This window comes from Gymnoscopelus microlampas (assembly GCF_963454915.1).
Source record: "Gymnoscopelus microlampas genome assembly, chromosome: 14".
In the NCBI taxonomy this organism is placed as follows: Eukaryota; Metazoa; Chordata; class Actinopteri; order Myctophiformes; family Myctophidae; genus Gymnoscopelus; species Gymnoscopelus microlampas.
Window position 1 is genome coordinate 47,829,501 of NC_139951.1, and position 15,264 is coordinate 47,844,764.

Genomic DNA, 15,264 nt, shown 5'->3' on the forward strand with positions numbered 1-15,264 from the left:
TGAAAACTACAACCTTGTAGGGAAAATATAAAACAGGTGTAAAATGCTGTTGTACACCTGTTGACATTTTGAAAGTACCTACTTTCCAAGGAGGACTATTCTTAGAGTTAAATAGCTAGACTAATAGTAATAGTTAAAGTAAGGTTGGACTTGGAATCTTGGTGTTGTGCACTTTAGCTTTGAAGAATAATTGTTTAGAGCAGGGGTCTTCAACAGGGGGTCCGGGACCCCTAGGGGGTCCTCAGTGTTACTACAGGGGGTCCGCCAAATCTTTGTGTGACATGATTTTTTTTTTTTTTACTTTAACCACTAGCATCCTAGCATAGGGTTCTATCCTAGCATAGAACCCTAGCATCCCTTTTCTGAGGAGAACTTTAGCCAAAAATAGCAGATCTACAAGCTCACGATACTTGAACCCTAGCATTCTTTTTCTGAGGAGTTCTTTAGCCAAAAAATAGCCGATCTACAAGCTCACAACGCCCCACAACCCTTCCCGACCACTCCGGTCGGCCACCAAGGGGCGACTGACTCCCCCGCCTCTCAACGGTCCTTCTGGTCGATCGACACGGTCACGACTTTTTTCTGTTCTGGCCCCACAGTGGTGGAATGAACTTCCCACTGATGTCAGGACAGCAGAGTCACTGCCCATCTTTCGCCGCAGGCTGAAAACCCACCTCTTCAGGAAACACTACCCTTCCTCTTTGCCTGGCCTACTTGTTGTTAACTAGTTGTACGAATGCTTGTTTTATTGTTGAATTGTTTATTGGATCTTGTTTAGTCAATACAATTATTTGTTTTTAGCTCCTGCTCATTTGACTACTTTGTCTCATCTGTTTAAGGAAATAGGTAGCTGATATATTGCACTTTTACCTTAGCGCTAGGTATGCTCTTGGTTGCTTGTTATTGCAGAAAATGCACTTATAACCTCTGGTGATTAGTAGCTTTCGTTCCCTACCTTTGTTGATTGCACTTATTGTAAGTCGCTTTGGATAAAAGCGTCTGCTAAATGACTGTAATGTAATGTAATGTAATGTAAAATGCTTAAATTGTAATTATTATTGTAAATTGTATAGCTACCTGGCGAAGATATAAGTCCAAATATTGTCTATCATCTTTGTATCTTTGTATTGTACTGTTATCTAAAGTTTAAACGCAAACAAAGTCCTCGACTCGTATTGCTTTGGTTTTCGCCCATTTCACTCCGGTTACACCAGCATTGGTGACCTATTGTTTAGTGTATTACAAGAGAATTTCCGTCAAGTGTACCAGGACTGGTTTTAGCGCTATAGACAGTGACATTCTTGTACTTAAAGCTTCCTCAACAGTGTTCAAAGATAAAAAGAAAAACATCAAGTATTGTAGTGCAACTTTTAGGTATTTTTGCTTTACTGGAGTATTTCCAATTTTCAGTACTTTTACTTCTACTCCACTACTCTCAGAGGCAAATATTGTACTTTTACTCGACTACAATTATTTCGAAACTTTAGTTACTAATTACTTTGTAGATTTTGATTATTATTACAAAACATACATTGACCACTGTATGCATTTTGGCCATTTGAAAACAGGCGATCTACAAGCTCACAATGCGTTGCATTGTGAGCTTGTAGATCTGCTATTTTCAAAAGATTTGCATTCTGCATAATGAGTACTGTCTACTGTTGGTACCTTTTTATAACAATACTTTTGTACTTTTGCTCAAAGTACTTTTGCTCACTTTTGTGCTTTTGCTCAGTTGGCAAGGGGAACCCCTTGCCAACTGACAAGGAAAAACAGCGACCTCTGCTGTTTGACACTATGTCAGTTAGCTCTGGGAGGAAGAAAACGGAGCACACATGCGCAAGGAAACCAGGGTTTTGGTCTGCCTTCAGCGCATCACTTCCGGTGGTGCGACTATGTTTTCATTCCCACTAACGATATTTCTACACGGTAACACTAACACCACTTCTCCCAGAGAACATGGATGGTTTTGGTTATAAGCCCACTTGTTTCTATGATGAAAGAGCACGTTAAAATGTGAATATCTTTCCGTGGTTTTGTCTGCTCCGAGGACGCTATTGTTAAATTAGTTTCGGTTTGTTTCTAGTAGGGAAGGATTGACGGACACGTGAATCCCGGCCACTACATTTGATTGGGTAAAGCACGGCCTGCTTCCTGATCTGAAGGCACGCCCATTGCGTACACGTTTATGACGAACCTCCCCGACAGATTCCAACGCAGAGCAGAATCTGTTCTTGAGAGATTATACATACATAAACTATTCAAGGAGATAGCATCTTTGTACGGGAGTCTTTCAGAGCGTTTTGCTGCTTCTCTGCTCTCATGCATGTCAGAGCATTACACGGCAATTTGTGCGTCCAGACACAGGAAGTTACATAAGTGTGTGTGTGTGTGTGTGTGTGTGTGTGTGTGTGTGTGTGTGTGTGTGAGTCCACTCCTACACACTGTACAGAGCTGTCAGTCAGCCAGCAGTGATCTCTGCCATCTGGAGGCGTTTAAGACCACAATGTGGACTTCATTTCCCCGTTTCATCAACAGTGTGTTAAGCTCTGGTTCTCAGTGGTTCTCAAACCTTTTTAAATGTCAAGGACCCCCATAATAACTCTGAGGGTTATACATATCAAGAGGCCGGGGTCCACAGACAGAAAGCAGTTTTTTAGGAGCACTGAGTACTCTGTGTATCATCTTGTCCAGATTGCTCACACGCAGTGTTTATCGACGCCCGCAATGGTCGAACCTCCACTAACAATTATGAAAACTTTAGTTACTCGTTACTTAGATTTATTTACTGTAGATTTAGATTATTATTACAAAACATACAGTAACCACTTCAGCCCTATATACATTTCGGCCATTTGAAAATAGCAGATCTACAAGCTCACAATGTGTCGCATTGTGAGCTTGTAGATCGGCTATTTTCCTAGCTGATCTGACGTTCATAGTGACAGAACACTATGCAACCAAAAAAAAAAGAAAAAAAAGAAAACCTAAGTCTCGCTAGACGAGATTGAAATCTCGAGATTTCAATCTCGTCTAGCGAGACTTAGGTTTTTTTTTTTTTTTTTTTACAGTGTTCTGTCACTATGAACGTCAGATCTCACCAAAACAAAGCTATTAAAATACGCAATCTAACACAAGGCCTATCCGCGCATGTTTTAAGCCGTGGCGCAACCGGGATGGAGTTATGACATTTTTCTACTGTACCATTCATCCTAAGATATCATAACATCATAGAAAAGGTAAGAAAACCTTAGTCCAAAATTTTCCTTTAAACAAAACATATGAGTACTTTTTACACCACTGGGTTTAGGCATAGTTTTTATGAGATTATGATTAGGTGAAACATAGTTTTTGTAAGGTTATGGTTGGGGTTATGGTTGGGGTGCCGTTTTTGGGCCGTCGGACCAATTATATTCCGGAACAATGGCCCGTCAGACCAATGCCACGTCACGCCTGTCATCTGTGTTATTATCAGCACAAACAGCCTGGCCGAAACCACCGTAAACACAGACTTCTCATGGTTGTATTAACCATTCAACGTCTGGAACGTAAATTAGCGGGTTGTCAGACATAATCGGGAGGATCTAATGACCCGGAGCTCCTGTCCAAGAGTTCAACTATTGTCTGCCTGAAGCTCACCAGGGCGCCAAGCCAAGACACGCTGGAGGAGGAGCTCACCACTGTGTCTTTATCAGTGGTGGAAAAAGTACTCACTTGTTTTACTTGAGTAAAAGTATCAATTATGCAATGTAGAAATACTAATAGTTGAGTAGCTTACTTGAGTAAATGTACTTGGTTACTGTACACCACTGGTCTTCATCATAGAAATACATGACAGAAAGGCACTTTGAGAACCTCTGCTCTACAGCAGTGTTTCCCCACGCACACACACACACACACACACACACACACACACACAGACCCTCTTGTAGTCCTATATTTGAAATTCTTTGAATTCTTCATGTTATGTTCACCTATAACGACAGGCCCCCAAAAATAGGGATGAAAGTGGTTAATGCAATAATTGACCATTAGAGCCTTTACTTCTGAGCCACCATGTCAGCTGACCAGCCCTCTGTGTGTGTGTGTGTGTGTGTGTGTGTGTGTGTGTGTGTGTGTGTGTGTGTGTGTGTGTGTGTGTGTGTGTGTGTGTGTGTGTGTGTGTGTGTGTGTGTGTGTGTGTGTGTGTGTGTGTGTGTGTGTGTGTGTGTGTGTGTGTGTGTGCGTGCGTGCGTGTGTGTGTGTGTGTGTTAAGTGACTGTGACTGACCAGTAATACCTTCAAGGACTTTCCCAGACAAAGCGGGCCAGCTGACACCAACTGCTCTCTCTCTCTCTCTCTCTCTCTCTCTCCTTGGTTGTGGTCAGCTGAGACCCTCTCCTCTAGTCTACCACACTGGTGCTCAAACCCTCTTCATATCAAGGACCTCCAGTTCGATATGTTAGCACAAGCTAACACGATTGTTTGTAAGTTTAGTATGTGTTCAGCTTCTGTGATACCTATGTATACTGCCCACTTGTGGCGACGCAACAGAAAGAGCAGTATGCAGAAACTCAATGTATCTTATAATGATGGCATGAGACTGCTGCTTAAAGTGCCACGATGCAGCAGTGCAAGACAAATGTTTGTCAGTATTGATGTAGCGCAGCACGCTCTACGAGCTTGTAGATCTGCTATTTTTGAATAGCCCCAAAGTATGAAATAATGGCTAAAAAAATCTAAAATGACACAGTATGCGTTCCTGGATTGAATGGGTTAACATATTCGCTGGCATATAGATTGTTGTCACCAGAGAACCTGATGGCCTTCATCCATCATTCATACCTTCATCCTTCATCCATCCATCCATCATCCATCACTCATAACCCACTGATATGATGCCCGCTGTCAGCTGGAAACCTTGTATGTTCAACACTGTTACTGTTCAGGAAATGTCTTTCCAATGGATAGGATAGACTTTCCATTGGAGTCTAGGAGGCTTTAAGATGCTTTAGAAGAGGTCCCGCTCTCCCTATCATCTCTTTCACTACACGCCCCCCCCCCCTTCTTTTTGTTTGAGGCCCCTAATCGTCATGACAACACCAGAGGGGAAACTTAGACTAAGAAGCGTCCTGTGCTTTTCTCTAGATAAGTATATGTGCAAGTCATGAGCAGTCCTTCCACACGGATTAGAGCTTATATTCACTTTATCTGTTAGACGGTACTGTTTCCCAAACACTGGTTCGGGGACACATTTTTGGGTCGCGGACACGTTTTTATGGGTCGCGAGAAAATGCCCCCTTTTTTTATCTCTTTGTTTGATCAGAAAGAAAAACAACAAATATTTAAGTAACTATTACTATTAAATACTAAACAATCAAAGGGATTCCATCGAGAAATAAAGAAAATATCTACAAGCTCACAACACTTTGCATCGCGACGTGTTGTGAGCTTGTAGATCGGCTATTTTCACTTGTTTGGGTCTAGTTTGTATTTATTTATTTGTATTAATCCAAGAACAATGGCTTCTATTTCAGCATGCTATGACTCTCCAGGAGGAAAGACTGTAGTTTATATTAGCTTGGAAACCCAATTGATGATGTCACTGGTAGGCAGGCTGTCCACAGCCCTCCGCTGAGACACAGAGTAGATTGAAATCGTACCATATTATAATGAGCATTAGTGAGGACCAATTATACAAAGATAATAGTTGAAAATAGGTGGAAAAATAGGTGAGGATAACAAACTTCCCCGTATATGGGCATAAAAAGGACAAGGACAGACAGATACAGAGATCTCCATACATGGCACATAAAAGGGACACAGACAGACAGACAGACAGACAGACAGACAGACAGACAGACAGACAGGTATAACAGGTATTACATAACCAGGTGAGGCATGCATTCCCAATGTGCATCGTTCCCGACTTGCATGGTTCCAGAGTAGACCGCTGCCACCGGTTTAGTTCAAAAGAACATTTAACTTAGTTATACAATGAGCAACAAACGAGTAATACACAAATAAATTATGCAAAATAAACTAACATTTTCCAAAAAAAAATACCCGTCTACAAGCTGAAGTCGAAATTGCTTTTAAATTGTCTTTTAATGCCCGAAAGCTGTATGTATCGTTCAAATTCTAATTAAGACTTGGTAACTGTTCTATCTTTCATCTTGTTACTTTGTCCTTATAATGCTTTGACCGGCAGACACATGGAAGTGTTTCCAAAAACCCTGTGGCAGAGAGCTACAGGGTTGGAGTCCTGACAGCGCTGTGTGTGTGTGTGTGTGTGTGTGTGTGTGTGTGTGTGTGTGTGTGTGTGTGTGTGTGTGTGTGTGTGTGTGTGTGTGTGTGTGTGTGTGTGTGTGTGTGTGTGTGTGTGTGTGTGTGTGTGTGTGTGTGTGTGTGTGTGTGTGTGTGTGTGTGTGTGTGTGTGTGCGTGTGTGCTGGCACTGTCCCCTCCTGGGTGGGACGCCAGCCATTTGATCATTTGATGTAACCTTTATTTAACCCTTTAAGACTTGAGGCGATTCTTAAAAAAATATCTAAATCCTAACAGTTTTTTTGAAAAAAAATCCCCCAAAAAAATGTTTCAAGATTTTTCAAAAAATAGCAGGTCTACAAGCTCATGGCGCGGCACTCGGTGCCGCGCCATGAGCTTGTAGATCTGCTATTTTTGAATAGCCAAAGACATCTTAAGTGACACAGATGCGTTCCAGGTCTTAATGGGTTAAACCAGGAAAGTCCCCATTGAGATTCTGAGGCTCTCTTTCAGGCGAGACCAGGCCAACAACAGGCTGCATAATTAAAAACACAATTACACACAGAACACACAATAGGAGAGAAAAAACACATCGCATTTCAAAATATATCAACTACAAACACTGAAATATTAAAGGTGTTTTATTCTTATTTTTGTTAAGACAGGTGTAGCTCTATTGTGATAGTAATCATTGCTATAGAGTGTTTGTTCAGTAACAGTGTTAAATAGCTCTATATTGTGATAGTAATCATTGCTATAGAGTGTTTGTTCAGTAACAGTGTTAAATAGCTCTATATTGTGATAGTAATCATTACTATAGAGTGTTTGTTCAGTAACAGTGTTAAATAGCTCTATATTGTGATAGTAATCATTGCTATAGAGTGTTGTTCAGTAACAGTGTTAAATAGCTCTATATTGTGATAGTAATCATTACTATAGAGTGTTTGTTCAGTAACAGTGTTAAATAGCTCTATATTGTGATAGTAATCATTGCTATAGAGTGTTTGTTCAGTAACAGTGTTAAATAGCTCTATATTGTGATAGTAATCATTACTATAGAGTGTTTGTTCAGTAACAGTGTTAAATAGCTCTATATTGTGATAGTAATCATTACTATAGAGTGTTTGTTCATTAACAGTGTTAAATAGCTCTATATTGTGATAGTAATCATTGCTATAGAGTGTTTGTTCAGTAACAGTGTTAAATAGCTCTATATTGTGATAGTAATCATTGCTATAGAGTGTTGTTCAGTAACAGTGTTAAATAGCTCTATATTGTGATAGTAATCATTACTATAGAGTGTTGTTCAGTAACAGTGTTAAATAGCTCTATTCAGTGGTGGAAAAAGTACTACACTTGTTTTTACTTAAGGAAACGTATCAATACTGCAATGTAGAAAGTAAAAGTCCGGAATTAAGAATTTACTTACTAAAAGTACAAAAGTACTGGCATCAATGTAGTGTTTAATAAATGTTTTGTAATAATAATCAAAATCTATAAAGTATAGTAACTAAAGTTTTCAAATGATTGTTGTGGAGTAAAATTATATTATTTGCCTCTGAGATGTAGTGGAGTAGAAGTAAAAGTAGGCCTACTGAAAATTGGAAATATTCCAGTAAAGTAAAAGTAGCTCAACATTTGAGTAATTGACTTATTACTTTACTAGAGCCACTGGCTCTATATTGTGATAGTAATCATTGCTACAGAGTTAGGGTTTGTTCAGTAACAGGGGTCTCTTCTCGTCTCACCCTCTCTTTAGCAAACAGGAACTAAATTCCCGGCCAAAAACCGGCCTACAAAACGTACAACTGTATGTTTTAGAGGGTCCTTCCTTGGCATGGTATAGTTTGGGAGCCCCCCCTGGCCTAGCGGGGCTGGTGGTCATGTTTGGCACAGTGTTGGCACTGTGACTCGGACAACGCTGGTGTTTTTGTACCCAGGGTGACGGGGACCGGTAATGATGCTCATCATGGCTGATGGACATAACTACCGGCCTATCACTCAACCTCATTCAATACCCTGTCTGTTGATGGTATGGCCAAGGTGCCCCCCCCCCCCCCCCCTCGCTGTATTTATTCATGTTGATACCTGAAGGAAGGCTGGCCGAGACACAAAGCAGCGGAAATGCACAAAAGACAGGAAGGAAACCGTATTCAGATGTCCTCTAAAAGGAGGGGTTTGAACCTATATGAACTTCTAATGATGCAATGTGTTCCAGCAATCTACTTCCAGTGGTGGAAAAAGTACTATATTTTTGCCAGACCCAAGGGGTCGGCCTACATGAGGCTTTGTCCCCCTTTTGTCCATACATGGGCATAAAAGTCTGTCTTTTTTTCGACCCCCTTTCGTCCCTACATGGGCATAAAAGGGAATTCATTCTGGGTCTGGCAGAACCAGGTCTCCTGGTCTTGTTTTTTTTTACGTAAGTAAAAGTATCAATACTGCAATGTAGAAATACTCTGTTACAAGTGAAAGTCCGGAATTCAAAATGTACTTGAGTAAAAGTACAAAAGTATTGGTATCGAAATACACTTAAAGTACCAACAGTAGAACGTACTCATTATGCAGACTGTCCCATTTCACAAAGTTTTAAAAATATATAAAATGTATTTAAATCATTTGATAATAGCAGATCTATAAGCTCACAATGCGTCGCATCGCGACGCATTGTGAGCTTGTAGATCGGCTATTTTCAAATGGCCGAAATGTATATAGGGCTGAAGTGGTTTTGTAGTAACTAATAACTTCAAATAATTGTAGTGGAGTAAAAGTATAATATTTGCCTCTGACTCCATCCACCTGTATGTCCTCTCTCACTGCAAAACAGATGATCTACAAGCTCACAATGCGGTGCAGCGCCTTGTGAGCTTGTAGATCGGCAATTCATCCAGAATATGGAAGCTAATGTTTCGTGCGATTAAACTGGAACAAAAAGGGGACCACCAGGAGGAAAGGGAATGAGTTCTGTTTTGCATTCATATTGTCCGTTCATTAGAAAGAGGTCTCTTTGGGGCCTCAAGTTCTCTCTCTCTATTCACACTAGGGTTCATTTCTAGGGTTGTTGGCACAGCGGGCGATGTGTCTACGCCAAGCCTAGAGGCCTACGATACAATGGCAAAGGGTGAAGTGGAGTAGAAGTAGAACAGTGTTCACCACAATGCTGTTCACCTCAGAGTGTCTGAGTCCTGCAATGTTCACTTCTTTAAAACACGTAATCGTAATCAAGGCAAGACTTTGAAATAATCGTGATATTGATTTAAAGTCATATCACCCAGCCCTAGTGTGTGTGTGTGTGTGTGTGTGTGTGTGTGTGTGTGTGTGTGTGTGTGTGTGTGTGTGTGTGTGTGTGTGTGTGTGTGTGTGTGTGTGTGTGTGTGTGTGTGTGTGTGTGTGTGTGTGTGTGTCAGGGCTGACAAAAAAAAAAAGAGCTGAGTCATGGTGTGTGAGTCCACTTCAGAGGCTGGACTGACGTTGCTATAGAAACTAAACCATAAACACAGGAAGACACCTGACAGGGTTTCCTGTCTGCCTCGGACCTTCATCTCTTGCCAGGGAACCGCCCACTGTGACATCATCATCATCAATGGGTCCAGTGGGTTATTGTTCTGCCGTCAAACACAGGACACACACACACACACACACACACACACAAGTTGCATTCCCATTAATGCAGCTTGCTTACTCTTAACCCCAGACATCTGACAAGTTGGTGATAATATACAGTATATACTTTTTTACTTTTACTTGTGTTTATTCCAGGTGTGTGTGTGTGTGTGTGTGTGTGTGTGTGTGTGTGTGTGTGTGTGTGTGTGTGTGTGTGTGTGTGTGTGCGCGTGTGCGTGTTAGAGAGAGCAATGTGTGTGTTCTTATGAGCTGTAAAATCATTGAGAGCACTTCTCTGTTGTTCTCCCAAGTGTAATGGCTGCAGCCCAATCCAACTCAGTGCAATTATCAACCTCAGCCTGGCTGGTCTGTGCTGATATGTTATCTGTTGTGCTGGTATGTGATGCACGCACGCACGCACACACACACGCGCGCACACACGCACACACACACGCGCGCGCCTTTTCGCCATTTGGCCCGCTGCCAAATGGCTTACAACAACAACATGTAAATAATAAGACGTGAACCTAGCGGTTTAGCAGCGGGGATGATGAGATGCGTGGTGACAGTGGCCTTTGTCGCCATCAGCGGAAAAAAAGAGCCAGGATGTCAGGAAGCATTTTAACATGTTGTAGATGAAATGTGACCCCGTGCCCTGCGCTGTCACATGCATGCATGGCAGACAAGTAGACCCCAGCACTGGTGGGAAAAGTACTCTGATTAGTTTTTTACTTATGTAAAAGTAGCTATACCCCCACGTAGAAAAACTCTGTAACTTACTGAAGCTGTCAAATACTTATAGCTGAGTAAAAAGTACGGTACACTATTTGCCTCTGAGATGCAGTTGAGTAGAAGTATGAAGTCTTGAAAAATAAAATGCCTCAACATTGCAGTGCGTGAGTAAATATACTTAGTTACTTTACACCACTGGCCCCCCAGCACACGTTAGTGCTGCTTGAATGGGCTCAGTGAATGGTTCTTTACTGTGTGTGTGTGTGTGTGTGTGTGTGTGTGTGTGTGTGTGTGTGTGTGTGTGTGTGTGTGTGTGTGTGTGTGTGGGCCCAGATGAACCCTGCAGGGTGTCTGTACACTTGAGTCTATATCATGTCTGCTCAGTCTGTGTGTGGTCTTTGCCCTGAGGAAAAGTCCTGGAGATGCGCCCTCTAGTGGAGTTGAATCACACTGCACACACTGTGTGCCTGAATAGGCTCTGCATGTGCGTTACTGTAGATCTCTCAAAGATGGTGGATTTAAGAAAGATATGCCATCCCACTAGAGCAGTGGTTCTCAACCTTTTCAGGCCACGACCCCCCAAAATAATCATATTAGAACTGGGGACCCCAAGAAATAATCATATTTGAACTGGAGACCCCTCAAAATAATCATATTTGAACTGGGGACCCCTCACCCTGACAAGCACATGGAATTGTAGGAGTTGAGGCATTACATTTAGTTTGACTCGGTTCCACAGATGAATATTGGGAAAATAACGCCTCGCAACGCTATTTTCACAATTGTTACCTCTTTCTTATATTATTTGACAATTTGACCAATGTTTAACCAGTTTTTATAGTATAGTTTGTTGATCACTTTTGATGCAGTAATGGTCCTAAGTAGGCGCTCTATGTTTGTCCTGTGTTTACTGGTGCTACGACAGAGAAAGGTTGATAATACAGTCGATTTTCTCTTGATTTGTCTCTCTAAAAGAAAAGCATTTACATTTTTCCACGGGGGTTGAAGCGGTCCCGTAATGTTTTTCCCGTTTTTCCCGCCTAATTTCAGTGTTTCCACTGAAAATGAATTGGTTCAGAACCCTAAAAGTTGGTCCGAACTGGAACCAAAAATTACTTGTTTTTTTGTCCTGAACTGGGAATCAAAACCCCCCCCAAAAAATACACTTCAACCTGGATTTGATTGGTTCTGGCCGCGGACAGAAAATCGATCGGGAGGTCTAGCAAGACAATGAAAAACGAATGGAAACTGTATATGATAATAATATATAATAACCTTTGGTCCTGTGTTTGTCTTCCAGAGTGCGTGGGCCCGTTGAGCAGCCATCATCATGGCTCTGGTTCAGCCTCTCCCCGCTGAGCATCACACTCCGGGCCACAGCGCCCGCGTCCGACACCCGTCGGGCCCCCGCTCCTCCCCTCCTCTTACCGCCGGCGCTCCTACCTCCTCCTCGTCCCAGACGGAGCCCATGGGCTCCGTCAGCAGCCTGATCGCCGCCCGGCCCGGCCACGCCCCCTACCACGACCGCCACTGCCGTGCCGGCGCCGAGACGCACGGCGACAGGTAAGGGCCTGACTATTAACGTAACCGCCTGATTGAGATAAATTGAGGCGATCGCATTCATTTTGCGTAATCTTCAGAATTCAGTGTTCATCTGTATGTAAAATAACGTGAGCTTGTAGATCGGCCATTTTTGTTATTTCTCTTTATGGCATGGCCTGTTTTAACATAGTCCATTATTTACTTTGATTATTGGTACTGATTATTGTCGGTCATTTCTTTGTATAGTTAACACATTGACTGCCATTAACGTCTATAGTCATTTAACCCATAAAGACCTGAGGCGATTCTAAAAATCTTTTATAAATCCTAACAGATTTTTGAAAGGAACGATTTTTCAAAAATAGCAGATATACAAGCTCATAGCGTGGCACCGAGAGAATTCTACTGTGACTGATCCTGGGACTCCCGAAGAAGAATACACCCGGAAATAACGTGATTTAAACAAATTTCAGCCCATCCCATCTAATGTTAAAAAATACATTTATCTCTGATTTCTACAAGCCATATTCAACTGCCGATAACTAAAGAACGGAAGAACAGATGTCTTTACCTCCAGACATCTGACGTTTACGTCTTTTTTGAAAAAAAAAAACTTCTGTGGGTCTCGAAAGATTAGTAAAAATGCTGGCGCTGGCGGATGCATTAATTCATTCCTGGCAGTGAATGCGTTAAGTAATTTGTCATATCTGTCCTGTGCAACTTTCATTTACAAAGACTAAAAATAAATGACATAAGTATTCATGTGTTCCTGTAAACCTGTGATGTGTGAATGAAGTTGATTCTGATCGCAAAATCGACGGTCAACTAAAAATGTCTCACCGTTGTGTCACCCGTATAGGGAGAGGGTCCGGCGGCACACGGTGGGCTCCGATTCGCCCAGCCAGGACCCCCTGCTGCTGACCCGCGGGCGCACCCCGCCGGCCAATAAGAGGCTGACCTCCGGCAAGAGTCTGGACAAGGAGTGTCGGAACAACGGCAACTACACCTACCTGAACGAAGACTATGTAGGTATGTCAACCACCTGTGGTGGAAAAAGTACTTACTTAAGTAAAAGTATTAATACTGCAATATAGAAATACTTACAAGTTAAAGTCCGGAATTAAAAATGTACTTGAGTAAAAGTACAAAAGTATTGGTATCAAAATGTACTTAAATGTACTTATTTAATGTTACACTACTATTTAATGATACACTACTATGCAAAACATCTCAGCTAGGCTTTGACTTTTACAGGGGCCAGTTTCGAATTGCAGCCACTTATAAGTGCTCAAGGAGAGTAGGGATTTACACTCCTTTACGACTGGTAGGGCGTTTTTGTGGCATATTAGGGGAACGAATGTAACCCCTTGTTTGAGCCAAATCTGGGCTGAACGTCATTAGTGGAGCTCCCTCCGGTGTTGTGATTGTGGACTTCATTGACGTTTTTGAAGTAGTTTGACAGGTACATACATGGTCTTTGACAGGTCTTTGTGGTGTAGTGCATTGGTTCTCAAAGTGGGGTCTGGGGACCCCCAGGGGTACTTGAGGGGGTTCCAGGGGGTCCCCAGCTAAATAATGGACAGGAACTAAATTGACCCTTATGGGTCTGTAACTCTGAGAGTGTACAAATGGAACCAAATGAACCCTAACGGGTCCATTTGGTTCCATTTGTACACTCTCAGAGTTAAATTAACATTGATTTTACAATGTGAATGGGGTCCCAGATGTATAAATGCCATTAAATGGGGGTCTGTAGCCTAATGCATGTTAAACTGGAGGGTCCCTTGAAATTAAAATGGTTGAGAATCACTGCTAGAGAGCCGTAAAAACCTTCTCTTATGGGGGTCCCTGGCTTATCTTTTCAAATGGGGGTCCGTGGGGTAATACGTGTCAATTTGGGGGTCCTTGACATGAAAAAGTTTGAGAACCACTGGTGTAGTGTATCAGTGTCAGTGGTCCTTTAACACTATCTATATATTTTTTGATTAATCCAATGATTGAGAAACCCTTTTTTGTATTAACAAATTGACATAAGAACATTCTAATAGATTCTTTACAAAAAATAATGAACTAAAGTTAAATTACCCAAAATAGCCGATCTACAAACTGTCAGTGAGCTTGTAGAATGGTTCATTTAGAATTTGCATTGTTTTATTCACATCAATTCCATGTTTTAATCGATTCAATGGATTAGTTGGTTTAACCGTTGCGCCCCCTATCTGAAGGGGACTGGAACGACAACCACGTGACGCCCACCAGCCCAGTGAGCGACGCAGACGAGGTGAAGGAGGGGCCACTGGGGCTGGGCGGGGCCAACGTGGGAGGACCGCCTCCTAGACTGATCCCTGTGTCTGGAAAACTGGAGAAGGTGAGATCTTTGAAAGGGGGCAACAGACAACATTCAGCCACTAGATGTCACAGTTTTACAGATGTATGTATAAGAAAACCTTGTAGATCTGCTATTATAAGCAAATGTAGGACGAAGGCTCTATGTCCTCCCGCTGGGGGCTCCTGAGTCAGTAGGATACAACAGCAGTGACAACACAGAAATGTGTGTGGGGAGGAATTAATTGGCATAAGGACCAAATTGGGTAAAAAAAAAAAAAGGCACAAAAAACTATGTTTAATTGCAGTGGTGGAAAAAGTACTCAACTTCTTTACTTAAGTAAAAGTACCAATACTGCAATATAGAAATACTCTGTTACAAGTAAAAGTCCAGAATTAAAAATCTACTTAAGTAAAAGTACGAAAGTATTGGCATCAAAATGTACTTAAAGTACCAAAAGTGAAAGTACTAAAATGTTTGAAAATAGCAGATCTACAAGCTCACAACGCGTCGCGATGCGACGCGTTGTGAGCTTGTAGATCGGCTATTTTCAAATAGCCTATCTATAAAATAGGGCTGAAGTGGTTAATGTATTATTCATAATATCATAATTTATGTCTGAAAAGTAACTAGTAACTAAAGTTTTCAAATAATTGTAGTGGGGTAAAAGTACAATATTTGCCTCTGAGATGTAGTGGAGTAGAAGTAAAAGTATTGGAAATTGGAAATACTCAAATAAAGTAGAAATACTTCAAACTTGTACTTAAGTACAGTACTAAACTAAATGTACTTAGTTACTTTCCACCACTGTTTAATT

The 15,264-nt window shown here is 41.7% G+C and overlaps 1 protein-coding gene across 5 annotated transcripts in view; it reads left to right on the top strand.

The window, feature by feature from the left end:
• The window catches only part of LOC311060805 (leucine zipper putative tumor suppressor 2 homolog), a 94,179-nt gene that overhangs the window by 61,277 nt on the left and 17,638 nt on the right, over nucleotides 1-15,264 (top strand). For 4 of the 5 annotated variants that reach the window (XM_084079141.1, XM_084079143.1, XM_084079144.1 and 1 more), the window contains 3 exons: nucleotides 11,880-12,142; nucleotides 12,981-13,150; nucleotides 14,347-14,489. In XM_084079141.1, coding sequence (XP_083935267.1) covers nucleotides 11,910-12,142; nucleotides 12,981-13,150; nucleotides 14,347-14,489 — 546 coding nt within the window. In that variant the 5' untranslated portion in view covers nucleotides 11,880-11,909. Of the gene's footprint in view, nucleotides 1-10,156; nucleotides 10,244-11,879; nucleotides 12,143-12,980; nucleotides 13,151-14,346; nucleotides 14,490-15,264 lie in introns of those variants that run through there. The other variant, XM_084079145.1, reaches the window with a different exon arrangement.